The sequence below is a fragment of the Syngnathoides biaculeatus genome, chromosome 19 (assembly GCF_019802595.1).
Source record: "Syngnathoides biaculeatus isolate LvHL_M chromosome 19, ASM1980259v1, whole genome shotgun sequence".
Lineage (NCBI taxonomy): Eukaryota > Metazoa > Chordata > Actinopteri > Syngnathiformes > Syngnathidae > Syngnathoides > Syngnathoides biaculeatus.
In genome coordinates, this window is record NC_084658.1 from 3,792,855 (window position 1) to 3,820,094 (window position 27,240).

Here is a 27,240-nt window from a genome sequence, read left to right on the forward strand (position 1 = left end):
CATTCAATCAATATGCTGAAACAATCATTACTCTTTAAAGGTCTACCGACAACCCTATCTACATATTGTTATGAAAACTAGATATAATATTATTCACTTCAATGTAAATACGGGAGTCACTGATGGTGCAGGGGCAGCCAACTAGTAAGAGACTAAGAGCCACTTTTTTTTCCTGTGCTACTCCAAAGGGCCACATCATACACATGGGTACACATGGACATCATCTTTTAATCATGTATGCACACATACACAGACCTCTGCTCAGCCAGATCTAATGAAAATAACCAAACAAACATGATAATATTAGTAATTTTCAACAGTTAACATTGTTTGCACTGTCTCTCTCTCACACACACACACACACACACACACACACACACACACCACACACACACACACACACACACACACACACACACACACACACTTCTCTTACTATGCTCCTTAGTGAGACTTCTGGCATTCCTTATCTTGAACAATCCTCTTCAAATCTGGCTTGTATTCTGTTGTTGCCACTCTAACCAATTCTTTCAAATGAGTGTCAGTCGGAACGGATTGATGCTTTGATTTCACATTTCAGGGTAGAAAACACAGACTCGCAGACGTATGTTGACCCAAACATGGACAGTATTTTAAGAGCAGCTCGTTTGATGTTGGGGTATTTTTCAATTGGCACACTTTTCCAGAACTCAACGGTCCCTTCCCTTAAAACAGCTTTCAGTTGATCCTCCTCACAAAGGTCGATCATCTCCAACTCAGCCGCAGCCTCATCTGTGACGAGCGGGGCTTTCAAACAGTCTGTCTCCGCATTAAATGGGTCGACGAGGAACGTAATCTGTGGTCTTTTCAGTTGTAGTAATTCCAAAAGTTGGGAAATGTTTGTTCAGTTTTGCACAGCCCCACAAGCCCGTTCACAGATCCGATCATGGCTGGCGCTCCATCCGTGGCTATTGCAGTTAGTTTCGGTATGGGCAGATTTGCTTTTGCAAACGCAGCCATCATTGCTTCTTTCACATCTATGCCACTGGTTCTGTCTTTTAATGGCACAATATCAAGGAGTTCTTCTTTGATCATACATTCATTTGACACAGACCGTGCAAATATTGCCAACTGAGGCTTGTCTTGTATGTCAGAACTCTCATCCAATGCCACACTAAAATACTCACATGCTTGAAGGTCAGAGAGCAACTGTGATTCAACAGCTGTATTAATATCCGATATTCTGCGTTCAACACTGTGGCTGGACAGTTAATCGTCTGATACGGTCCATTTTAATTTGTCGTCTCCAGGAGCCAAGATTTCAAAGGAGTCAATGAGGCATTTTTTTAATGAAGTCCCCTTCATTGTATGGGTTTTTAGCCTGTGCTATGTTTAAAGCCAGCTGATATGATGCAAGCGTTACGGTATCCGAGTGTTTTGTAAATTTTTGGAAAAACTGCACCTGCTTTTCTGCCTGGCTTTTCAAAGCGACCAACTTGTTCTTGCGAAGTTCAGTCCCTTTTGGAAATTCCTGTTCGATGTTAAGGTGGAGTGAGCTGAAGAAACGCTGAAGATTTGAAGCTTTTAAATGCGCTAATGCTGCGTGACATATAAGGCAGATCGGCTTGCCATTACGTTCACCCAAAAATATAAACTCTCCCACTCTAGGAAAAACGTCCTGTGTTCTTCTTCATATTTTCATTTGGCTGTGCATTTTTCCCCTGCCATTTCAAGAGGTAACTTGACGGAAATTGTTTACAACACAAATGATGTCACACCAAAGATTCTCTGTCGCTCGTTTGACGTCACTCAAACAGGCTTACATGGTCAGTGTGCTGTAGGGGGAGGGAATGACAGCGCCAGCCAAGCATTTTTGATGCATGTCATGTGAAAGCTCCTAAAAAGCCGCATGAAACTAGTTAAAGAGCTGCATGAGGCTCGCAAGCCCAGGGTTGGCCACACTGTAGTGGTACACATGCCTGCCTTTGGTGCAAACAGCATGGGATCGATTCCCACTCAATGATGGTGTCGATATCTGCCCTGCGACCTACTGGCGACCAGTTCAGGGTGTAGTCCGCCTTTTGCCCGAAGTTAGCTGGTGTCATGAGCAAGACTTGGCCACTGCCAAGAGGGGCGTGGCCAGGCCACTCCTCTGGGTGGTGTCACCTCTGTCACCTGTCACAGCTGTTTCGTATTAGGCACTGTAATTAGACCAAGCATTTAGTTGGAGTCACTGGCATTTGAGAGTTCGTTGGCTTGTATTAGTGAGTTGCATTCACTGCCCGTGGGACTCTCTGCTTTTGTGCGTAAGTTAGAGTAACACCTAGTCACAGCGATTCTGTGCCCTTTGGTTTGATCATGTCCTGTTAAGCTTGTTAGTTTGCCCTATAGTCATTGGACCTTGCTGTATCTCTTTTGGGACCCTGCCTAGCCTAACGATTTTGTGCCTCTGCCTTATTTTGGAATGCCTTTTGGTATTGACTAGTTTCCTGAATAACATTGGACATTTTGCCTCTGCCTGGAACTCCTGCATTTGGGTCTGCCCGTGCACCGTTGGTTCGTGATAAGATGGGCTAGGCTTCAGCTTTCCCGCAACCCTTGTGAGGATAAGCGGCTTGGATAATGGACATGTCAATATGGGGGAAAAAAATGACCGGAGAGCGTGCCATTAATGCTGCAGAAGTCTCACTCGACATCCCAGTGGCAGCCATATTGCCTGCAACGTCATTTACAAATGTCACTGAGACAATCACATTAAGAAGACTCTGTTCCACCTGCTATGGGAGACGAACAACAGAGATTTTCGGATTTTTCGACGCCCTTTCTGACACGGAAGCTCTTTTCGAAGAAGAGAATGTCTCACAATCGAGTGAGGTGACCGGAAATTTAGAATAAATCCCCTTGGCCAAACCGGCAACATATAACAAAGCACTTCTATTGCGTTTAAGACAGTTTAATCACACACAATACAAGACAACGCAAAACTATTAAATAGAAGTACAAGACAGGTTAGAGGCGTGTAACACGAGCTAAATAGCTAACTAGACATAGTCACCAATCTCAAGCAACTTTTCCTAAAAGCAGCAATCATAAAAAGCTCAGTCCGCGTTACAAAAGATCTGCGTCATAATAACTTCATGAAGTGCATAAGTCAGAGGTGCTAAATGTGTTGATGTGCGCATGCTGGCGGCGCCGGCATTGTTGTCAAAACTCTTATTTAAAAAGCTCATCCAACTTCTAATCATTGGCCATAACATTTTACTTTACTATTACTATTAGGGATCTGTAACAATAAGCATATCTCGCAATGAGATTCCTATGACTGCAAAAGAAGTTTCAATGGACAGCGATAGAGGCGACATCACTCAGTGCGCATACTGTATGATAATGACCAATCAAACAAAGCCTCATTGTCTCCGAAAAACCATCAGGGTGATGAGTCTCTCAATAGCTTCCTTTGTCTCTGGGACCTCGGTGCAGAATAGGAAAGGATCCAGAAACAGATTTGCAAGTGTTTGCTCACAGTGGCCTTTTTCCCCTCCTGTCTGTTGTTGTCCTTGCTCTCTTTTCACATATTTTCTTCTTGTCTTTCCTGGGTCCCTGATATAAAAGCTAACTTAAAAATGTTTGACTGAACGTGCTGTACCTCAGATACAATATGTTCATTGCTTAAGGGCCAATATGTAGACCAATGAGCACGAAGAATGATTGCAAAAAAAAATCCATCCATGCATCAGTTTAGCTTACTGCTTATCCTCACTCGGGTTACATGCAATAATAAATAAAAGAGTAGATACAAATGATACAGCGATCAATTCAATAGATCGAGGTGGCTGGGATTCAAACCCCAGTCTTCAGAACTGGGAGGTCAACACTCTAACCGGTTATATGGAGCCTGTTTGTTTGTTTATTTATTTATAGTGCGGAACCCCAGGGTTCCAACATAATGCATTCTTGTGAAATGTTCCAAGTCCGATTTGTTCAACTACTGAAACATTTTGGTTAATAATACAAATAAATGAGTTTCATCCCTTCTCAACCTCCAAATAGTAAATTCCTATAATTTAACTATATAATTTAATTAATTCTATTTCCATCCATTTTCCAAGCTGCTATCCTCACAAGGATGGTGGGAGTGCTGGAGCCTATGCTAGCTAGTTTTGGGCAAAAGTTCCTGAAGTGGTTGCCCTTCAGTTGCAGGGTACATATGGACACTATCAGTGAGCTGGAATTCCCACTTATGTAAAAACATGTACACTCTGTATTTACACCGTGGCTGAAGGCTTTGGCAGGATTGTGCCAGATAATCGCCATCACGTATACTTGCTTCCAAATACAATACATATCCCTTCCCTTGGGCGGAAATTTCCTGTCCCCACATTTTGTCAATTTTATGTATTTTTTTATGAATTGATATTATTGTTCTGTTACCAAAGTGGATGTGCTGTTTTTACAAATTACAATTTACAAACAAAATTTTGTTTTTACAAATTATTGATCACAAGTGTTGAAAATTGCTCACACTCTTGACTACGCAAAGTTACTCTTTATGGCTCAACAAAAATGAAAGTTTTTTTTGCCTGAAAAATGATGGTGTTGGACATGCTGGGAATCTGACTGACACCAGCGATCGTATATACAGTACACATACTGTACATACCTGTATACAGATGTAGCTACATATGATATACTGTACCTGCATATATGAAATCAGTGGCTATAATTTCCTTAGCAGTATAAGTGCAGAAAGCTTTCTATAAAATCCAGTTTTCTGATTTGTTTTGTAGGATTCTGTCAGGGAGACAAACCCTCCCCTCCCCCTTACTGTACATTAACCAAATATCACTGAATCACTGGGCCAAGCCAGAAAGGTGGACATCGTGGCTATTTAAGCAGTCTTCTGCCAGTGACAAAACATTTAAACATTTTGACTTGCAGTCCTTACACAACACTAAAGGGATGATGCATTTTGGGGGGCACTGACGATTAGATGATTGAGAAATTGGCCTCTGACACAAGTGAACCACTTTGAAAGCGATATGAGCGTTTGCCGTTGTGCCAAACTGCAAGAGTTACCTTAGTGTTGAGTTTCCGTTTCAAGAAATAAACAAAATCAACGGAAAATAACGACAAAACAGATAAATCAACAGAGGCTTTGTTGAGATAGGTCTCTATTGCTCTCTGCTGGATTGAAGTGGAAATGCACTATGTTGAGGAAAATCCAGCCATTCGATCTTTTATATACAGTACTGTATATCCATCCATCCATCCATCCATCCATCCATCCATCCATCCATCATATTAGCCGCTTATCGTCACAAGGGTCACAGAGCCTATCCTAGCTGTCATCAGGCAGGAGGCATGGTACACCCTAAACTGGTTGCCAGCCAATCACAGGGGACATCAAGACAAACAGCCACACTCACAATCACACATAGGGGCAATTTAGAGGGTCCAATTAATGTTGCATTTTTTGGGATGTGGGAGGAAACCGGACCGCCTGGAGAAAACCCACGCAGGAATGGGATCGAACTCGGGACCTCAGAATTCTGAGGCCAACGCTTTCCAGCTGAACCACCGTGCCGCCTGCCTATCTATCTATCTATCTATCTATCTATCTATCTATCTATCTATCTATCTATCTATCTATCTATCTATCTATCTATCTATCTATCTATCTATCTATCTATCTATCTAGTCATTATCCAAGCCGCTTATCCGCACAAAGCAAATTCTTGCCCATTCTTCCTTGCAAAACAGCTTGAGCTCAGTGAGGTTGGATGGAGAGCGTTTGCGAACAGCAGTCTTCAGCTCTGCTCACAGATTCTCCATTGCATTCAGGTCTGGACTTTGACTTGGCCATTCTAACACCTGGATACATTGATTTGTGAATCATTCCATTATAGATCTGGCTTTTTGTTTTGGATCATTGTCCTTTAGGAATATGAATGAATGAATATGAAGGCCAGATTTGTGCTGTGTACGACTGATTGTTGTCACAATCAGACTCTCCCACCTCAGCTGTAGATCTCTGCAGTTCATCCAGAGTGATCATGGGCCTCTTGGCTGCATCTCTGATCAGTCTTCTCCTTGTTTGACGTGAAAGTTTAGAGGGACGGCCAGGTCTTGGTAGATTTGCAGTGGTCTGATACACCTTCCATTTCGATATGATTGGTTGCACAGTGCTCCTTGAGATGTTTAAAGCTTGGGAAAATCTTTTTGTATCCAAATCCGGCTTTAAACTTCTCCACAACAGTATCTCAGACTTTTCTGGTTTGTTCCGTGGTCTTCACGATGCTCTCTGCACTTTAAACAGAACCCTGAGACTATCACAGAGCAGGTGCATTTATACAGAGACTTGATTACACGCAGGTGGATTCTCTTTATCATCATCAATCAACGTTGGATCATTCAGAGACCCTCACTGAACTTCTGGAGTGAGTTTGCTGCACTGAAAGTAAAGGGGCCGAATAATATTGCACGCCCCACTTTTCAGTTTTTTATTTGTTAAAAAAGTATAAAATTTCCTGAAATTTCGTTCCACTTCACGATTGTGCCCCACCTGTTGTTGATTCTTGACAAAAACTTGTATTTTTTATATCTTTATGTTGGAAGCCTGAAATGTGGCGAAAGATTGAAAAGTTCGAGGTGGCCGAATACTGTGGACCTAGGTTCGATCCCGGCCCTGCCTGTATGGAGTTTGCATGTTCTCTCCGTGCCTGCGTGGGTTTTCTCCGGGCACTCCGGTTTCCTCCCACATCCCAAAATCATGCAGCATTAATTGGACACTTAGGTGTGATTGTGAGTTCAGCTATTTGTCTTCATGTGCCCTGCGATTGGCTGGCGACCAGTTCAGGGTGTACCCTGCCTCCAGCCCGTTGACAGCTGGGATAGGCTCCAGCACTCCCTGTGACCCTTGTGAAGATAAGCGGCAAAAAAATGGATGGATATATATATATGTGTGCGTATATAGTACATTCGAGTATATGGAGATCCACAAAATCTGGATCAGAAAATTCAATTTGTAATAACATTTGGAATAGATGATGGACATTATGTAAAGGGTAATTCCCTTTATTTCTATTGTTAAATGCATTCTCCGAACTCACCATAAACTTTGCCCAAGAAAAGCGTCTTGACCAGGTTGAACTTGGTGTCGGCGGCATCTGGGAAGGTGTAGCTGACTGCAGGGTAATGATCCAACTGAACCAGAGAGGGACATAGCGAAGATTGGGAGACAGTTAGAGGTTAACGAAATTTACATCTGCATCATTAGAAGTACTGACCGCAGCTCTTTGGTCAACCTGGTCCGGGCATGGATCATTAGCCAACATACAACATACAATTTAAGTAAGATAATTTACTCGATTTAATAAGGGACTTTTAATCCTTATGTCTACAAATCAATTTAAAAAGCATTTAGAAACTAGTGAAAATATGTCCATACTTGCATATATTTATGGTACAGTATTATTATATTTTTGGTTCAGGCAAGCCAGTTGAGGATGTAGGGCTGGTTCTATTACACTGAAGAAATAACCACACACTAATATACAGTAAAGTCAAAAACAGATTGATAGTTTTTTTCCTCCCTCAAGAATGTACAAAGAGGGAGAACAGCCAACATGTTTACAGAGAAGCGCATCAGTGGAGAACAGAGGTGCTGATGGAGGGAGGGAATACACCACTTTAATAATCCTGAAACATAATTAACTTGTTATTGCTCTTTCAGTGAAGTTTGTAATTAGCCTGAAGGCTGCAGCCAGCTGCAATTGACGGGAATCATTTCAAGCCCACAAATTGCTTTCAGTGCGTGCATGTGTGTGTGTGTGTTCAAGATATAAAAGATCCCCCTCACCGCCCACCATCCCTCCTCTCCACTTGTACTCTTTTCAATGCTCGCCAGAGGACTGCATCTGAGCTTCCACAAGACTGCTGAATGCATAGCAACAACCTCAGACAGAAGCTTAGGGGCCAGATGAAAAATATGTTTTTGTTACTTTATAGTTACTGAAAATCCTGCTGTGACAGATTAGATGGTATCCAAACTAAACTCTCACAGAGGCGTGTGTGCTATTATACTCATAACCCTTTCTGTACCAGATAATTTTACCCCTTAAACACACACACACGCACGCTCTCCAAATTTGATTCGCCCCAAATGAGTAGTCTCGGTAGAGCACTGTGTGTGTTTTGTTTTGCATGCTGACTGGAGGGCGGAATAATGGGGTAGGATTAAATTGCACGTCGCTTATTTACTTTTATCTGAAAAAACAAATTGGCTGCACAGCCAAACGAGGGTAGTCTGGGTCTCAAAACCCCAACAAAAAGGTCCACTGAGGGAAGCTGCAACCTCATTTTACCAAACTTTGTCAATTATAGCCACAATTGTTTGAAAGCTCTTTTTTTTTAGTCCACCATTTAGGTTAAAAAAAAATAATATATATATATTTTTATCCCCAAGAGGAAATGAAGATTTTAAGCGTAAATAAGGAACATATTCAAGGTGGAGCTTAAAAAAAAAAAAAAAACATCCAAAATGTGTTCCCTGAACTATTAGCAACATCAACTGTAGCAAAATCCTCACACTAAAGTTTCAATGCACTGAGAATGCACTTACTGTAATATTATTTGTTTCCTTAATTATAACTATTGGACATCAACAGTCCCATCATAGATAAATCATTTTTGAAGAGGGCTGTAAACAACAGAACATCATTAGTCCATGAACTTAATTATTGTTTTGTAGGCTGCGCATTTAACCAGTTTTTTTTTTTTATTTTTTAAATAGCTTGCTTGACTTGTCCATCACAAGTAGTGATTCCTACCTCCTAATTTTAAAGGTACAAAAAGGTTATCATTTAATGGTGCCTTATCAGGTTAATATGGGGGATGGTTGAAAAAGAACTGGAGAATTCACACACAGTGGAAAAGAGGTGCAGGTGCACAGTGTTGGCCTCACACTTCTGAAGACCGGGTTCAAATCCGGCCCCGTCTGTGTGGAGTTTTCATGTTCCGCCCGTGTCTGCATGAGCACTCTGGTTTCCTCTCACTTCCCAAAAATATGCATTAATTGAAGACTTTGAATTGCCCCTAGGTGTGATTGTGAGTGCGACTGTTCTCTGTCTCAATGTGCCCTGCGATTGGCTGGCAACCAATTAAGGGTTTATTCCGGCTTCTGCCCGATGATAGCTGGGATAGGCTCCAGTACTACTCCTGTGACCCTTGTGAGGATAAGCATCTCAGGAAATAGATGGATGGATTAATTGTCTGCCTTTATGTACCCTGCGATTGGCTGGCAACCAGTTCAGGGTTTACCCCGGTTCCTGCCTGATGATAGCTGGGATAGGTTCCAGTACTCCTACGACCCTTGTGAGGATAAATGCCTCAGAAAATGGATGGATGGATGAATTCACACACAGACATCGCTTAAATGAGGCTCCTGTTCTTTGCCTTAGGTCCTGGACACTCACTTTTTGACTATGGTGTAGCCTACTGCAGCTTCCCCATAAACATTTTGCAAACTTTTGAAAATATTTAGTGGTATTTTCCCATCTGATGCAAGAAATTCAATGAAACCTCTCTGCTCCTGACAGGCATCCTACAATGAATGTCATTTTCAAAACGGCTGACAGGAAAGAGGACAGGCTTGATCATTTTTTTTCTTTTTCACTAAACCATCAAAAATGTATTAAAACTACAAAATTATTTTTTCCATACATCAATTATTACGAGGTTAAATGAAATTGGGCTCATCACGTTTTGACTGTTACTCATAGTACGTGTACTGCAAAAGGATGGCGACCATTCCTTTTGCCCCAAGTCAGGTGGGATAGGCACCATATCTCATCCATTGCTCATACGAGGACAAACGCTGTTGAATTTGGATGGATGGACTACTAGATTGATACTTATCTGAAACCTGCAATCAAATAATTACTAATACTTACACAAATCTCATTTGAGATATCCTGTAGGTTTGCCTCATTTTGTAACTGATGAGTTCATTGATATCATCTGGGTTTTTATTCACAAACTGTGAGTTGGGTAATCGTCTCAGATTTACCAAACCTTTTTTTACTATCTAATCTAAGAAGGTCTCAATATCTCGTCTGCGGGCCTCTACAGGTTCACAGAAATTCTCCAATTCCGTTTCAGTCAGGACACTGTGTGTGATCCAGAGGCAGGCCTGGCAGCCTCACTAATCTGTTCCAGCCAATGACAAAAAAAAAAACAACAAAAAAAAATATATATATATAAATAAAACAAAACCTGGTTTATATGGCCACTTGGGGGCAGCAGACACCCAAATCTGACACCACCTTGAGAGCCCATGAAGGCAGAGAAGCACAACGATTTACCACGGTCCACGTTTTACATTAGTTTACCAAACTTTGTTAAGCAAAGGCTTATAGCTGACACAAAAATATCTTGATACACCACAAAACATAATTTTCATAAAAACCCGATAATATATAATGAAAAAAATAAAACACAATCTCATCTCAATGTACTCACGCATGCACTTTCTCATTGTGGAGTCTGAGTCTGTTTGGTTGAACAAAAAGCTTTTATAAGGAAATGGACCAGTTGTGTGAATAGCAACAGATTGATACACAGGCCAATTGTAATGTACTTCATTTAATTGTTCTGCTTGTCACTATACATCTTACAGAGGCTATAGATGGGGGGAAAAAATAAATTATTTGTAATAATATACATAAAATTGGATAATTTCCTTCTTTAACACTGATTGGGAATGACAGTATTTAATGATCTAAGTCATTTTATGCAAGGTTGCTGAGCTAAAGGTAGATGATTCGTTGTCCAGTACAGGGCATAACCCATCAACACTGAAATCAAAAATTCTTTACAGAAGAAGTTTAACGTCATTGTACATCTTTGTTATCTCAGACATGCATGTCAATATCCATCCATTCGCTTTCTATACCACATGTCATCATTAAAGTTACACATGAGCTGGAGCTTATCCCATCTGACTTTGCTACACCCTAACACTGGTTACCAGCCAATAGGAGAGCACTTGTAGACAAACAACTATTCAAATTTACTGTACATCCACATGTATAGACAATTCAAAGTCTTTAATTAACCTAACATATTTTTGGAATGCCAGAGTAGTGGGAGGGATTTATCTCAAAATTATTTACAAAAATACATCTGCAATTTACACATTTTTTAAATATTGGGAGTGCATTGATCACAACTTATTTGTAAACATTTCATTCTGCTTGTGAATTGTTGAAAGTCCGTTTATGGATGAAGGGGCAGGGGCATTTAATTTTTCAGACAAACGAAATACAATTTTCAAGATGTTCACACACAAATTGAGAATATTCACTGGTGTAGGAAGGCCTGTCCTTCTATCCACGAGGAAGCAGTGCTGCTGGCTCTGTTGATGACTTGACTGCAAGTCATTGCAGTACAGTGTATGTATTTGTATCAACTGTATATGTATGTAACACGAGTGGATATCTGAAGAGAAGGCATTGTGGGAACAGTAGGTAAGTTAAAAAACTGGTGACAGTATGTTAATTTGCAGTTTCCTTCTTTCATCCTCTCTTTAAAATCCATGTGGCCAATGGTGTCTCTAAATGCTCATTCAAACGTTACCTACTGGGGGTGTTTAAGTTTATGGCTGAACACTGGGCTAAACATTGATTGGCGGATCCAGAAACAACTAATCCAAAATGAGGTGATGAAAAGAAAATTGTATTTGTTAGTTGTGGAAATGAATGAAGCATGAATACTTAGTTACTGTACTTTAGTAGATTTTCCAGGTCCTTTTCACTCTGTACTCTATTGCTGCTGAAATCTCGTATGATGGATGGAAATCAGGAGAGCAGCAACATGGAGGAAAGTTAACAAGGAAGAATTAACTTTGATGACACAACAGATTATTTCATCCAGCCATCCTTTTTTCTGAGCCACTTATCCTCACAAAGGTCGTGGGACTGCTGGAGCCTTGCCCAGCTATCTTCGGGCAGGAGGCAGGAGACACCCTAAACTGGTTGCCGGCCCAACGCAGGCCACATTGAAACAGACAACAATTCGCACTCACAATCACATCTCAGGGCAATTTAGAGCTGGGGTGGGCAAACTTTTTGGCTTGGGGGCCACATTGACTTTTAAAATTTGACACATGGGTCGGGTCAGCACAAGATACAATACATATAAAAAAATGCATTTGTTAACAGTACATATCAAACATAAACAGAAAAAACCATTGAAGTATTAACATACCTTTTAATGAGAACAGTGTTGTTGATCACCCATTTTAGCCAGTGCATCGAAGTCTGGTGGTATTTCTGTTGTGGCAATTGTCAGAATAGATCTGAGGTGTTCATCACTCATCTGGGATCTATGGAGTGCTTTGTTGGTGTTCTCACACACATATGTAGAGCCAAATAACACCAGCATCCTCTGTGCCGTCTTCTGGATGTTTGGAAATTTGGCTGCACTTAATGAAGCATAAACCTCATTCAGTTTCAGGGAGTTGAACTTGTCCTTTAACACCACGTCACATTGGAGATCAATCAGTTCCAACTGCAACTCCTGTGGCGCCGTTTCCGGGTCGTGTAAAAAGGGACATGACACCAGCTGAAGCGCCCTGTCAGTTTTCCCAAAATCACAAAACCGACGGCAGAATTCCTCATGCAGGTCATCCAGTGTTTTCCTATATTTTTTTCACATGTCGTGGGGCCTCTTTTAACATAGCCAGTGTGGGGAAATGAGCAAATGACTTGTCTGACATTAGCTTTGAAAATACAACCAGCTTGGTTTTGAAGGCTCTGACGTTTGCTTGCATTTCATGAACAAACTAGTGTTTCCCTTGTAGCTTCACATTCAGCTCGTTCATGTGTGTCAGTTCCTCCACAGTAAAAGCTAAATCACAAAGCCAATCTGTGTCATTCAGCTCAGGAAAATTGTCAGTATTCTCAAGTAGCTCCAAAAATGAAATAATCTCCTGTTTGAGCTCCCACACACGTTGACATACTTTTCCCAAACTTAACCAGCGGACATTAGAATGGTACAGTAAGTCCGCGTGATCAGCATCAGTTTCTTCAAGAAAATTAATAAACTGACGATGGTGAAGTCCCCTTGTTCGAATAAAGTTAATGAGTTTCACAACGGGCTTCACGACGTGGTCAAGCTGCAACACGGATTTACACAGTGCTTCTTGGTGAATTATGCTGTGTAGGAAAATTACCTCCTGCTCAGGGTTATCCTCTTTCACCCTGTCCTGAATTCTCTTGAGCATCCCAACGTTTTTTCCTTTCAGATTTGGTGATCCATCTGTGGTAACGTTGGCGAGCGTACTTCACGGTAACTTGTGCTTCTGTATGACCGCTGACACGCTGTTAAATAAATCCTCTTCACGTGTTTTTCCTTTCAGGGATTCCATATCCAGAAACTCCTCCATTATCTTGAAATTCTCATTAATATCTCTGATAAAAATTAAAAGCTGAGCGGTGTCCTTTATATCATGGCTTTTGTCCAGTGCCAAAGAATATAATGTAAATGACTCCGCTTTTTTGTTTAGCTTGCTAGTTAACTGTTCGTCAATGACTTCAACACGGCGAGTCACTGACCTGCGTGATAAGCTAATTTTTTCGAATTTGTTCTTGTTCTCAGGACATAAAATACTTGCTGTCTCTACCATGCACTCTTTAAGAAACTCCCCTTCGGAGAAAGGCTTGCTGGCTTTTGAATGCCAGAAAATAAAGGTGTTTTGCTGAGTCTGCAAGGTAGCTACCAGCCTGTCAGCGGTAGCTGTACGTTCTCGTGTTGAAAGGTTGCTGGCGTAATTAGCATGCTTGGTGGTAAAGTGACGGCTGAGGTTGTACATCTTTTAAAACTGCAACGGTTTCTTGGCAAATAAGACATACAGCCTTGGAGCGGACTTCAGTGAAAAACTACTTGAGCATCCATTCTTTGTTAAACACCCGGCATGCACTGTCGACTTTTCTTTTCTTTGACATTGCTGTAGATGGGTTGAAGAAGAGCGATAACTGGAAATGGCTAAAGCTCCGTAAAATCAAGACACGGCACCTACTGCGCCACCTGGTGTTGAAATTCCTGTCATTACAAGTCAAATGAAATAAATGCAATCATTCACATCAAACCTTAATTCTGTACAAATCTTCGGCGGGCCGGATTTAAAAGACCAACGGACCGGATGTGGCCCGCGGGCCGTAGTTTTCCCACCACTGATTTAGCGTCTTCACTGAATGCAGGTTACCTTGAAATGTGGAAGAACAGCGGAGTGTCGGGAGAAAACCCAAGCAAGCACGGGAAGAACATGCAAACTCTACACATACACACTCACACACATACATATATCCATCCATCCATTTTCTTCACCTCTTATCCTCACAAGGGTCGTGAGAGTGCTGGAGCCTATCCCAGCTGTGAACGGGCAGGAGGCAGGATACACCCTGAACTGGTTAGCAGCCAATCACAGGGCACATATATTTTGGGATGTGGGGAAAACCCATGCAGGCACGGGGAGAATATGCAAACTCGACACAGGTGGGGCTGGGATCAAACCCTGGACCTCAGAACTGTGAGGCCAACACTTTACAGTTTATCCACCGTGTCCGTTAGAAGAATTATTTATGGCGAATACGTTGCCTTGTGCTGGCCTAAAAAACAACATTCTGGTGTTAAAAAATTATGATGCTACATTCAAATATTGCTAGCAGTTTGAAAATTATGTATTGTCCCTTTAAATTAGTACTACTTTTACCATGTGAGCAATTTTGCCACATCCGGTCTTTTTATGTATGTGAATGTGTGTTGGGCTCTTTGTACAGGTAAAAAAACGAATATGGTGTGTAGAAGTGAGCCTTACTGTGTGATTAACAGCCACAGGATTCGTTATTTTGGTATACTGTAATTTTATTCCTTTCTAGTATTTCCCTTTGGAGTGACTGAATGTGATGAAGGCTGGGACCTGGGTCTTTGAGCATGCAATATGTTAAAAAACAAAAGATGAAGACATGATAATTGATGAATAAAAATATATACACCTGCAATGTACAACTACTTTTTGGTGAAAAAAAAGTTATTTTAATCCAACCCACTAGTCGAGTAGATGACAGTGCTCCTATAACACCTTGATGTATTTTTCAATGTATCTAGTATATTTTTTGAATGTTGTATCTACCATATAAATTCCTGCACTGGCTCAGTTAGTGGCGCACCATTAATGACGTAGCGGAAATAATAGCACGCAAATTAAGTCTTTTGCCAAGCAATATGGGCGGAGTGTGGTTGTAAAAAGTTCACAAAAAATATTATTTTGTGTTTCTGTGCCATTAAAATAATCATAGAATAATTGTTGTGTAAATTAAAACAAAAAGATAAATGAAACAACAACATTAAAAACATACATCAACCACCCCTTTTTGAAGAGCCGTTGCCTGCCAGCAGCTGTGTCGGTGGTCACGACCCAGCACTCCTCTTGTCCTCACTAGTCCATTTTTACTGCCTTTGTTGATCCGAGTGTCATTTATTTTAGCGTGTGTGTAAGTTAAGTTGCTTGAGACCCAGTAATATGGTTTGTGAGGATTTTTATCATTTTGTTAATACATTTGAGCTTCGTAATGCTGTTCCTGTCATGACGTGGAGAGGTTTTTCCTTGCCAGCTAGGGCAACTTCCTTAATGTCCCTACAGACATCCATTGTCAGTGGCATAGGCTACATCTGAGGCCTGTAGACCTGAAAAAAAAAAAGATCAAGAAGGGAAAAGAGAAAAAAAGAGCAGGATGACCAGTGGAAAAAATATCTTCCAAGTCCAAGAAGTGACCCCCAACCCCATGTCGCACATGTCCCACCCATCAATTATCTACCGCTTTTCCGGGTTGGGTTGCAGGGGAAGTAGCTTCAGCAGGGATACCCAGACTTCCCTTTCCCCACCCACTTCTTCCAGCTCTTCCGCAGGGATCCCGAGGCGGTCCCTAGGTATCTGAATCAGATGCCCCAGCCACCTCATCTGGCTCCATTGTGGAGGAGTAGCGGCTCGACACTGAGCCCCTCCCGGATGACCGAGCGTCTCACCCTATCTCTAATGGAGAGCCCAGACACCCTGCGGAGGAAACTCATTTAGGCCGCTTGTATCTGGGATCTTGTTCTTTCAGTCGCGACCCACAGCTCATGCCCACAGGTGAGGGTAGGAGAGTAGATTGACTGATACATTGAGAGCGTCACCTTTTGATTTAGCTCCCTCTTTACCACAACGGAGCGATACAAAGTCCGCATCACTGCAGATGCTGCACCGATCCGTCTGTCGATCTCCTGCTCCATTCTTCCCTCACTCGTGAACAAGACCCCAAGATATTTGAACTGCTCCATTTGGGGAAGGATCTCATCCCTACCTGGAGAGGGCACGCCACCCTTTTCCGACTGAGGACCATAGTCTCGGATTTTGAGGTGCTGATTCTCACCCCAGCCGCTTCACACTCGGCTGTGAGTTGCTCCAATGAGAGCTGGAGATCACGGCTTGAAGGAGCCAACACAAACACATCATCTGCAAAGAGCAGAGATGCGATGGTGAGGCCACCAAACTGGACACCCTCTACGCCTTGGCTGTGCCTAGAAATTCTGTCCATAAAAGTTATGAACAAAATCAGTGACAAAGGGCAGCCTTGGCGCAGTACAACTCTCACCGGAAACCAGTCCGACTTATTGCCGGCAATGCGGATCAAACCCTGACAGCGGTCGTACAGGGACCGAACAGCTCGTATCAGGGGATTCAGTATCCCGTACTCCCGAAGAACCCCCCACAGGACTCCCTGAGGGACACGGTTGAATGCCTTCTCCAAGCCCACAAAACACATGTAGACTGGTTGGGGGAACTCCCATGCACCCTTGAGGAGGGTGTAGACCTGGTCCACTGTTCTACGGCTAGGACGAAAATCACATTGTTCCTCCTGAATCCGAGACTCGACTTCCCGATGGACCCTCTACTCCAACACCCCTGAGTAGACCTTACCAGGGAGGCTGAGGTGTGTGATCCCTTTAAAGTTGGAATACACCCTCCGGACAACCTTCTTGAAAAGGGGGACCACCACCCCAGTCTGCCAATCCAGAGGCACTGTCCCCGATGTCCACGCAATATTGCAGAGGTGTGTCAACCAGGACAGCTCTACAACATCCAGAGCCTTTAGGAGCTCCGGGCGAATCTCATCCACTCCCAGGACCCTGCCACCAAGGAGAATTTTAACCACCTCGGTGTCCTCAACCCCAGAGATAGAAGAGCCCGCCTCAGAGCACCCAGACTCAGCTTCCTCATGGGAAGGTTCGTTGGTGGACTTGAGGTCTTCCAAGTTTTCTTCCCACCGACTCACAACATCCTGAGTTGAGGTCAGCAGCGCCCCATCCCCACTATACACAGTGTTGACGGCGCATGGCTTCCTCCACCTGAGACGCCGGTCGGTGGACCATAATTTCCTCGAAGCTGTCCTGAAGTTGTTCTCCATGGCCTCACCAAACTCCTCCCACGATCGGTTTTTGCCTCAGTGACCACCGAAGCTGCATTCTGTTTGGCCAGCCAATACCTATGAACTGCCTCGGGAGTCCCACAGGCCAGAAATGCCCGATAGGACTCCTTCAGCTTGACACCATCCCTCGTGGGTTGCCGCCACGACAGGCACCGACCACCTGATGGCCACAGCTCCGGTCGGCCGCCTCAGCAATGGAGGCGCGGAACATTGTCCACTCGGATTCAATGTCTCCGACCTCCTCTGGGACGTGAGAAAAGTTCTTTTGAAGTTGGGTGTTGAAATTTCTTCTGACAGGGGAATCTGCCAGCCCTTGCCAGCAGACCCTCACAATACGTTTGGGCCTGCCACGTCGGACAGGAATCTTCCCCCACCATCGGCGCCAACTCACCACCAGGTGGTGATCAGTTGGCAGCTCCGCCCCTCTCTTCACCCGAGTGTCCAAGACATCTGGTCACAAGTCCGATGACACGACCACAAAGTCGATAATTGAACTGCGACCTAGGGTGTCCTGGTGCCAAGTGGACATGTGAACGCCCTTATGTCTGAACATTGTGTTAGGTATGGATAGTCCGTGATGAGCACAGAAGTCCAGTAACAACACCACTTGAGTTCTGTTCGGGGGGTCCGTTCTTCCCAATCACGCTCTTACAGGTCTACTGTTATTGCCCACATGGGCATTGAAGTCCCCCAGCAGAATGATGGAGCCGCCAGAGGGGCACTCTCCAGCACTCCCTCTAAGGACTCCAAAAAGGGTGGGTACTCTGGACTGCTGTTTGGTGCATAAGCACAGACAACAGTCAGGACCCGTCCCCCTACCTGCAGACATAGGGAGGCAACCCTCTCATCCACTGGGGTAAACCCCAACTTACAGGCCCCGAGCAGGGGGGCAATAAGTATACCCACACCTGCTCGGGGTCTCTCCCCGTGGGCAACTCCAGAGTGTAACAGAGTCCAACGCCTCTCAAGAGGAGTGGTGCCAGAGTCCAAGTGGTGCATAGAGGTGACTCCGACTATATCTAATCGGAACTTGTCGACCTCACGCACCAACTCGGGCTCCTTCCCTACCAAAGAGGTGACATTCCATCTCCTGAGAGCTAGTTTCTGCAGCCGGGGATCGGATCGCCAAGGTCCCCGCCTTTGGCCACCAAAATGTACAAATGGTGTATTATACTTTACCACGTTTACTAAACCATAAAAAAAAAAAGTTGGAAGCAGGTCGCATGATCAGTGAATGTACTGTTAACCTTTCCGCCAGCAGTCGCCTGACACTGGTCGGGAGACGCAGGGGAGATGCCTTTTCCTGGGCTGAGATTGTTGTCTTCGGAGTTAACGCCCTTCTCTTGTTGCTTCGCTGAGGCTGAGTGGTGGGAACAATAATGGAGAGAAGCACCAGTTTGCTCCTTGTAAGGCTTTATGGCTCCTTTAAACACTCAACATCAACTTGTCCTTTCTTAAATACCACTCTTTCCCGGTTGCTGTTGCTATACTTTCACTCTGCTCACTCGCGCCTGCTTGCGGTGCTTTTTTTTTTTTTAATTCCTCCTCACTCGTGCTGCACATGCCTGCGCAGTCCCGTCTCACCTACACGATGCACACACACCAAGCTTGTTATCCCATTACTCATAACTTTAGAACTTTAACCTGAAACTAGAGCCTCAACTAAAACAGTCACAGTCAGTGGGAAGATAATCCGACTATGTGACCTTCACACCATACCTGTTGAGTGCCCTGTGCTGACATCCAGATCATTGCGCCTGCAGGGCCACAGGGTGTGACTCACCTACAGCACCCCCACTATTCTCAGCGTCTGCCTGGGAAGTGGAGGATAGGCTGAGAACAACTGGAGTGGGGTCTGTCGCAGCAGGGATGGAAGGGGGATCAACCCTGAACCAGTATCCCTCGTAGTGGTGAAGAAGCCTTGCAGTCCAATATCATGGTCCACTGGTTCCTCCATCAAGGCTGTTGGTAGGATATCCCGAGGCCTTCAGTCTTGTACTTAGTCCAGAACATAGGTGTTGTCCAGTGGATAACAGCAGCGATAAAGCTTCAGCTGATCGTGGTGGACAACTTTCAGTTTCGCTGTTGGGTTCTCCTGGATTTCATAGACCAGGTTGTTCAATTGACCCAGGACAAGAAATGGCCCTTCATACGGTGGGAAGAATTTCTGCACTTTGTTCTTGACATGACGAGTCTCCTTTCACAAGATACCACACAGGCTTTCCAATCTTGTACTGCGTGTGGCTGCAATCCTTATCATATTGTTTTTTAGCGCATGTAACCGACTCGCCCAGGGCTTTTCAGGTGATAAGGTGGGCCAGCTCCAGCCACTCATGTATCTATTGCACGTACTTTCGACCTATCGGTTGGTCAGAAAGCAGCCCTGCAACAAGGTTCAATGGTTACTCACCTCTCACCTGAACATCATGAAGTTCTGGGTGAATTCGGTCGCACTGTGTTTAGTGGCCCTGTAGACCATAACGCAGGGGTCGTGAACCTATGGCTCGGGAGCCAAACCTGGCTCTTTTGGTGGTTGCTTATGGCTCGCAGAGCCCTCATAACGACATACTGCATACAGCAGGGGTTCTCAATGTCAATCGCAAGGCAGTTTTGGTCGATCGCGTGATGGCATGAACATTTTGGCAAGCACACGTAACATTCTCTAACAACGACCTCCTGCACTGCCACACACTCTTCTTCCTAGTTTACCTTGTACCGTCCCCCTCCGCTCTTAACGGGGTACACTCATAATTACAAATGTTACAGTCCTTACACAGGCCATCAATGTGGTTTATAATGACAGCATGCTTATGCGCTGCCCACCACTGGAATTATTTTTACATAAATGACATACCTCCAACAGCAAGCATTGTTGGCGAGCACACATCAGTGAAAAAAAAAATCTGCAGACCAGCTGATTGAGAAAACTTGGAACGGACTTCCCGTCACATACCACACACTGCGGCGTGCGAGTATTGCTGTACTGACAATGTTTGATTCTACCTATGCATATGAAAAGTCTTTTCCACATTTAAAAGAACATTAAGACCAACCTACGTTCACTTATAATGGATGGAAGTTTCAAAGGCTGCATGAAGTTTAATTTAATGACGAATGAAACAGACGACAAAGCCGTCAACAAAGAAGTCGCATTAATGATAAGTACTTTTGTCATCATTGGTTAGCAACATCATGCTGTTATTTAAATCCATTTACAGACTGATTGTACTCTTAAAGTGCTGGTCTTACATAAAATGCACGAATACACTTGTATTTAGTTTGAAAAATATCATCTGGTTCTTTTGGAATTTTCTATCCATCCATTTTCTTTGCCGCTTATCCTCACAAGGTTCACGGGGAGTGCTGGAGCCTATCCCAGCTGTCAACGGGGCAGGAGGCGGGGTACACCCTGAACTGGTTGCCAGCCAATCGCAGGCCACATGGAGACAAACAGCCACGCTCACAATCATACCTGAGGACAATTTAGAGTGTCCAATTAATGTTGCATGTTTTTGAAATGTGGGAGGAAACCGGAGTCCCGGAGGAAACCCACGCAGGCACAGGGAGGAAATCCAAACTACACATCGGTGGGTCTGGGATTGAACCCAGGACCTCAGAACTGTGAGGCCAACAGGTTACCAGCTGATCCACCGTGCCGCCCCTTTGGAATTAGACTTTAAAATATTTGTCGTTTATGGCTCTCTCAACCTAAAATGTTCCTGAAACCTGCCATAGCACCATATGGTCCCAGTCCCAATGACTACATTCTGCTGTGGAAGCCAGGTTCTTCTGGAGAGTGACGTTGAAACATTCAACTTGGCCATCCGCCAGGGGTCTGAATGGCATGATGTGAGTTTTGTCGATGCCGAACAGGTTTCACATCCCTTGGAATACATCAGACTGAAAGTTCCAACCATGATCACTGTGCGGAGCTTGAGGTATCCCATAGCGAGATACCCACTCAGACGCAACAACTTCAGCGACATTTGCAGGTCGCTCATCATGTGTCGGGAATGCCTACGCCCACTTTGTAAAGTAATCCTGTATCATCAGCACATATTGGTTTCTGCGCTCACTTTCATTCAGTGGTCCCTTAATGTCCAGGGAAATGCGTTCCATTGAGGCTCCCACCTGGACAGATCAGAAATGGAGCTTGTGGTCTTTTAATTTTATTAGGGCAAGCTCTGGATGCACAGCTGGTACAACTATGGCACCAGAGACTAATATCTTCCCTCATGGGGTACCAGGAGTTATTGGATTCTACGCTCTACGCCGAACTGCCCACCCAAAGGCCCTTCATGCATCTGGTTTATCACTTCTGGTTGTAGCTTGCGTGGAAGCACAATTTGTGGGTAGAACTTAGTATCATCTAGGCGGTAGAAGCAATGAAGGAAAACACCATCCCAAAGGTATAGCCCTTTCCATTGAGACCAGTACATCCTAAAAGATGGACTGTATGGTGAAACAGTCTATGGAGGGCACTCGTTGCTGCCCTTCATTCAGGCGAGTATAGGCATTATCAGCATTGACATTCTGGGCTTGACTCAGCTGTCCCACGGTCCAGCCAGAAAACACACTTTTGGTGGTCTCATTGCAGCAGGCTATTTCATATGCTTGGGGAAGTGTTGCTGGACACTTTTCCAACAGCTTTTCAACCACATCAGCATCCCCGAGCCCATTCATAAACACTTTGACAGCTATGGATTCTCTGTTCTATCACTGTAAGTCACAGCTACTCTGCCATAAATGTCATCCCGGAATGCATCGAGTAATTCTCCATGTTTATGGTGCGTAAGCGCTACACAAACTGCAGATGCATGGTCTGAAGATGGGTTGTATGCATTTTCCAGCTCGTCCACATGGCGGCAGTAGTCCCACTGATATTGAGTGAGGATTCCGGTGGATGATGGCTCCTGCAGATCCAACTAAGAAGAATTTCAGGTGTGTGGTTATTATCTTTTCATACCAATAATTTCTCTCTGCGCAACATTTGAACCTGCACAGGAATTCCCTTCACAGTGTGGCCTGGTCACAATATGTGGTTCGTTTCCTTTGACTCATAATCCTCTTCCGTATCAGAAAGGGGTTAGCAAGGAGAACAGCGCCTCTTAGCTGGCTTTGAGCAGAGTTGAGGGCGAAGGTGGGTTTGCTGGTTCTCGACAGCTCCACTCTGAATATACTCCTCAGGCTTAAAAGATTTCAGGTGTGGTATGTACAAAAGGAGAATGGGTTCTTATCTGTGATTTGCATTAATTGAGTTGCTGAGCAATTGCGTGTATTGAGGGGTTGTTCGTGATGGTGGTTCCAATATACATCTTCAGCAAAAGGGTTGGAGCGCGAAAACTATGGCCATGTTAGCACTTCCTCTCCATTAACAAATGTTTCCACCTATTGCATCACACACAAATGGGTTATAATGTTCACATTTTGCCATAGGCAAATTTTGTTGAACTTCTTGAATACACTTGACCCTCCCAGGAGCGTTGTTCATAAATATAAAAGAGCTGGGAGAAGAAAAAAAAAAAAAAATCATACTTTGTGATTTCTGGATTTTTCATTTTAGATGATCTCTCTCACAGTGGACATGTACTTAAGATGAAAATTTCAGACCCTTCTATGTTTTCTAAGTGGCATAACTTGCAATATAGCAGGGTGTTCAAATCTTCATTTTGTTCACTGTAGCTTCAAGTCCAATGTATTCACAGGGAATGCAAGCAGCAGCCATCATGAGTTAGCTTAGGGTAATAAAGTAGGTAAGCTACGTTTCGCTGCTTCTGCTCGAGATACACGCTGCTCACCACCTCTTAGACAGCGTGAAAAGATCCCTTCGAAGTTGCCAGTGTTAACCTTTCCTGTCGCCTGACCGTGGTCGAGAGACTCAGTTGAGACACCTTCTCCTGGGCCGAGGCCTCGGGATTAACTCCCTTCTCTGATTGCACCGGTGAGGCTTGGTGGCGGTAACAATAATGGAAAGAAGCACCTGTTTGCTGCTCAAATGGTTTAATTGGCTCCTTGAAACACTCAGCATCAACATGTCCGCTGTTAAACACTATTCTTCCCCGGTCGCTGTTGCCAAACTTTCACTCTAGTCACTCACACCTGCTAGCGCTGCTTTTTAAAAAAATTCCTTCTCAATCTCGCTGCACATGCCTGCGTGCTCCTGTCCCACCCAGACATCGATACACATGCTTGCACACACCAAGCATGTTGTCACAATACCCGTAACAGTACGTACGTATACAGCCTGAATACATTTTGGCCACAGGCTTCCCTCTTATCCACAGCTACATTATAGTTAACTATTGTTGTCCAACACTATAATATGATTACCTTGTAATGTACGTTATAAAATATTTTATGGTTTAGGGGAAACACAGAAATGTGTGTCACACGTAACACGTAGTGGTTAGAGAATGTATAGGTACGTTGGATAATGAGCTATGACAGTTTCTCTTGCACGTTTTATTCATCTCACTGGTTTTAACAGCTAATTTAAATACTGTGTGTATTCACCCAAGCAGGTGTTTGGAGAGGGGGTGACGGGGACAATTGGACTTCGTCATATCGAAGCGACTGACCGCTCTCTTGTAATGTTGAATTTCAGTGGGAGAGGGCATCAAAAGTCATGGCTTAAACTGTAGCTTTAATTACATTGAAGTATTGTACATGTAGTAATTTGCAATGCTTGACTAAATGTACGCACATCACTGCACCTTGTGTATTATTGGCCACAATATTAGCTGCACAAGCACAAATTTATGAGCTCCACCAAAAAAGCATTAACAATTACAGTATGTATTTACTGAGATAATAATGAGGATGAATGGCAGGGAGTAATAAACAACCACAATTCTATTTTACATAACTTGTCTGTATGGAGTCTTAAATTTTCAGGTGTACGTCATGTCTGTTCATAATATATTAGGAAAAAAAAACAATAAGCAGAGCCTGTGCCTATTCAACCATGATGACATGTTTTTAATGGCTTTAATCTGTTTTGTTGTATGATTGAAATACAGGATGTAGGAGCACTACCGAGTCCATCAATTAATTTACTACCTAAATCAAATTTGATCTTTAGTCTAGTTAGGGAATGGAGAAAGACATCTCTTCCTTCACAGTGGATGATGACGAACGCAGAGCAGACGTGATGTGTTTGAAGGGACCACAAATAAGATGATGCTGCAGATGAAATGTTAAAAAAGCCTCTGGAGAAATGACCTGCTCTCACTCACTGTTGTCTGAGTAAGAATGAAAATTCTTAGAGGCGAGCCAGCACATTTATGTGTGCTTTCGTGCTCACATTTTTGTCGTACCGCATTTAAAATAAAATGAAAATGTAACAGTGGAACTGTGTCTGTACAACCACTACCTGGATGGTGAGGCTTCTGTCAATGCGAGACATATTGATGTGATGAGGTTGTCCATTAGCTAGGTTCCGCTGGTCCACATCGATGGCAAACGGCTCCTTCAGGCCTCCCAGGTTATAGCGAACTTGTAGAGAACCTGTAAATACATGAGGCTGAATCTTGAAAACCTAGTCTTGTTATTTACACTCATATCTTTCATATTAAAAGGTACACTTTCACAATGCAAGAGCTGTCAAAAAATGTTAACTTTATAAGGCATCAACGTCATATCCCCACACATGCAATTATTGTCACGATGCGGGGCTCAAGGGTGGACCCAAATGCACGACTCCAGAGACAGCAGACAGTACAGAGGAAACCTTTATTCGGTCCGAGGTCTGAGATCAGGTAGACAGTCCAAACAATCCGCAGTACCAGTACGGATGGGCTTACGAGGGTGGTCAGTGGACAGGCGTGGGTCGGTGCACGGAGATCAGAAGTCAGGAAAGCAGGAGTGCGGGAACGAGTCATCAAGAGCAACGATCTAGCAGAGTATTAGTCGTCCCCCGGGTCCTATATGTACTGGGTCTAATCAGTGTTCATGAGGCGCAGGTGTGCACCTTCTGATTAGCTGGCCACGCCCAGCCCGGGCTGGAATCCAGGAGCATGACAATTATGAAAGGAAAACTATCATAATATCCTCTCAGTATGATGCAGAGGTTTTTTGTACCACTGCAAACTACCACAGTCATAGCTGCATTGTTGAATTACTCCTGACAGCATCTAGAATTACTAGAATTACTCTAAAATGAGCATTACATTCCTTAATGACAGAATTTGAAAAAGGCAGAATAGAAAAGCCTTTATTTTCATAGCACAGTGTGCAACAAGATTGCATACACCTACGTTATACTGCTATTGTATTACTTGGCATTAAAATGTGTCTTAGATGTGAAGAGCTAATATCACCAATCCAAACACATTCTTTGGCTCGAGTTTTCGGATAAAAAAACTCACTATTTATCTTCATTTGTCTGTCCGAAGCTAAATGGACCTTGAGATGGGTCCAAGAACAAGTTTCCTTCCTTAAAGCCAAACATACAATTTACGATTGATTAAGAGGTGTGTTTCAATTCCTTTGTCTATACTCTTTTATTACGTACACTCGCTTGACTTGTGCTTACCATTGTGCCTCAACACCACTGCCATGTAGTCCTCTGTACTTGAGCCGACATACATTAAAATTGCTGGAGCACTGGATGTGCTGAAACTGAACGTCACTTCCTCTTTGGTTAAGTTGACCTCCTTCCAAGTCGAGTGACTCGCGAGGAACTTGGAGTCCTTCATTGCACCTGCTGCACCTTCAGGGAGGATGTTGTACCTGACCCATGTTCCTGTTTCGAAGAAGGCCCCAACATCTGTGGAGGGGAGAACAGTATACAGTCACTGGCTAAGATGCATTGAATTAGTAACAAGACAGTAACGTACAGTATTTCTTTTTATACTTCTGTCGACTATAATTGGATTGTTCAGGTTCTCGACAAAGATATTTCACCTCTCATCTGAGCTGGCTTCATCTGTTTATGGAGAAAGACTAGCAGCTGGCGCTAGAGCCCACTCTGACTCACAAGATAGTTGCGCTGTCATAGCTAATCTTTCAGCATGAACTGATGAAGCCTGGTAAGATGAGAGATGACTTTTTTTTTTTTTCCGAAGACAACCTGAACAGTGAAGTTGCAATTGATTCACTGCCCGGAGAATACTTTTGTTATGTTGCTCTCTTGTGTTTTCATGTCTGAAAGAATGTATCCTGCCTCTGTCCCTTAGTCCCTTACAAAGGAGATAAAGGGTCCAATGTGCATGAAATTAGACCATGGGAAAGAATCAACCTCATGCTGTGTGTGTGTGTGTGCATAGGCTTGTGTGTTAAACAAATCTATGAGAAAGTTCTTTACAAGAATATATGAAAGCGTTGCACTCGTATATTGGACAGTTTTTCACTGTGTATGACTGCATTCAATTGTGTGTGGAAAAAAAATTCCAAGATTGTACTGGATGTGAAACTGTTTCAATAATGTGTATGAAAGCGTCTCACTAGTGTGTATATATGAAAATGTTTCATTTGTGGGTATGAAAGCATCTCAAAGTATTTGAAAGTGATTCGCTAGTGAATATGAAATTGTTTAAGTAGTGTGTATGAAGGCGGCACCGTGGATGAGCTGGTAAAGCGTTGGCCTCAAAGTTCTGAAGACCCGGGTTCGATCCCGGCCCCACCTGTGTGGAGTTTGCATGTTCTTCCCGTGCCTGTGTGGGTTTCGCTCCGGTTTCCTCCCACATCCCATAAACATGCATTCATTGGACACTTTTAATTGCCCCCAAATGTAATT

At 43.5% G+C, this 27,240-nt stretch overlaps 1 protein-coding gene across 1 annotated transcript in view; it reads right to left on the bottom strand.

Annotated features, from left to right (window-relative positions):
* Positions 1 to 27,240, bottom strand: part of cntnap2a (contactin associated protein 2a) — a 476,610-nt gene that overhangs the window by 11,424 nt on the left and 437,946 nt on the right. Inside the window, exons 22-24 of the mRNA XM_061805953.1 lie at positions 26,038 to 26,271; positions 24,877 to 25,010; positions 7,089 to 7,182 (exon numbers count right to left, since the gene is read on the bottom strand). Of these exons, the coding sequence (XP_061661937.1) occupies positions 7,089 to 7,182; positions 24,877 to 25,010; positions 26,038 to 26,271 (462 nt within the window). The remainder of the gene's footprint in view (positions 1 to 7,088; positions 7,183 to 24,876; positions 25,011 to 26,037; positions 26,272 to 27,240) is intronic.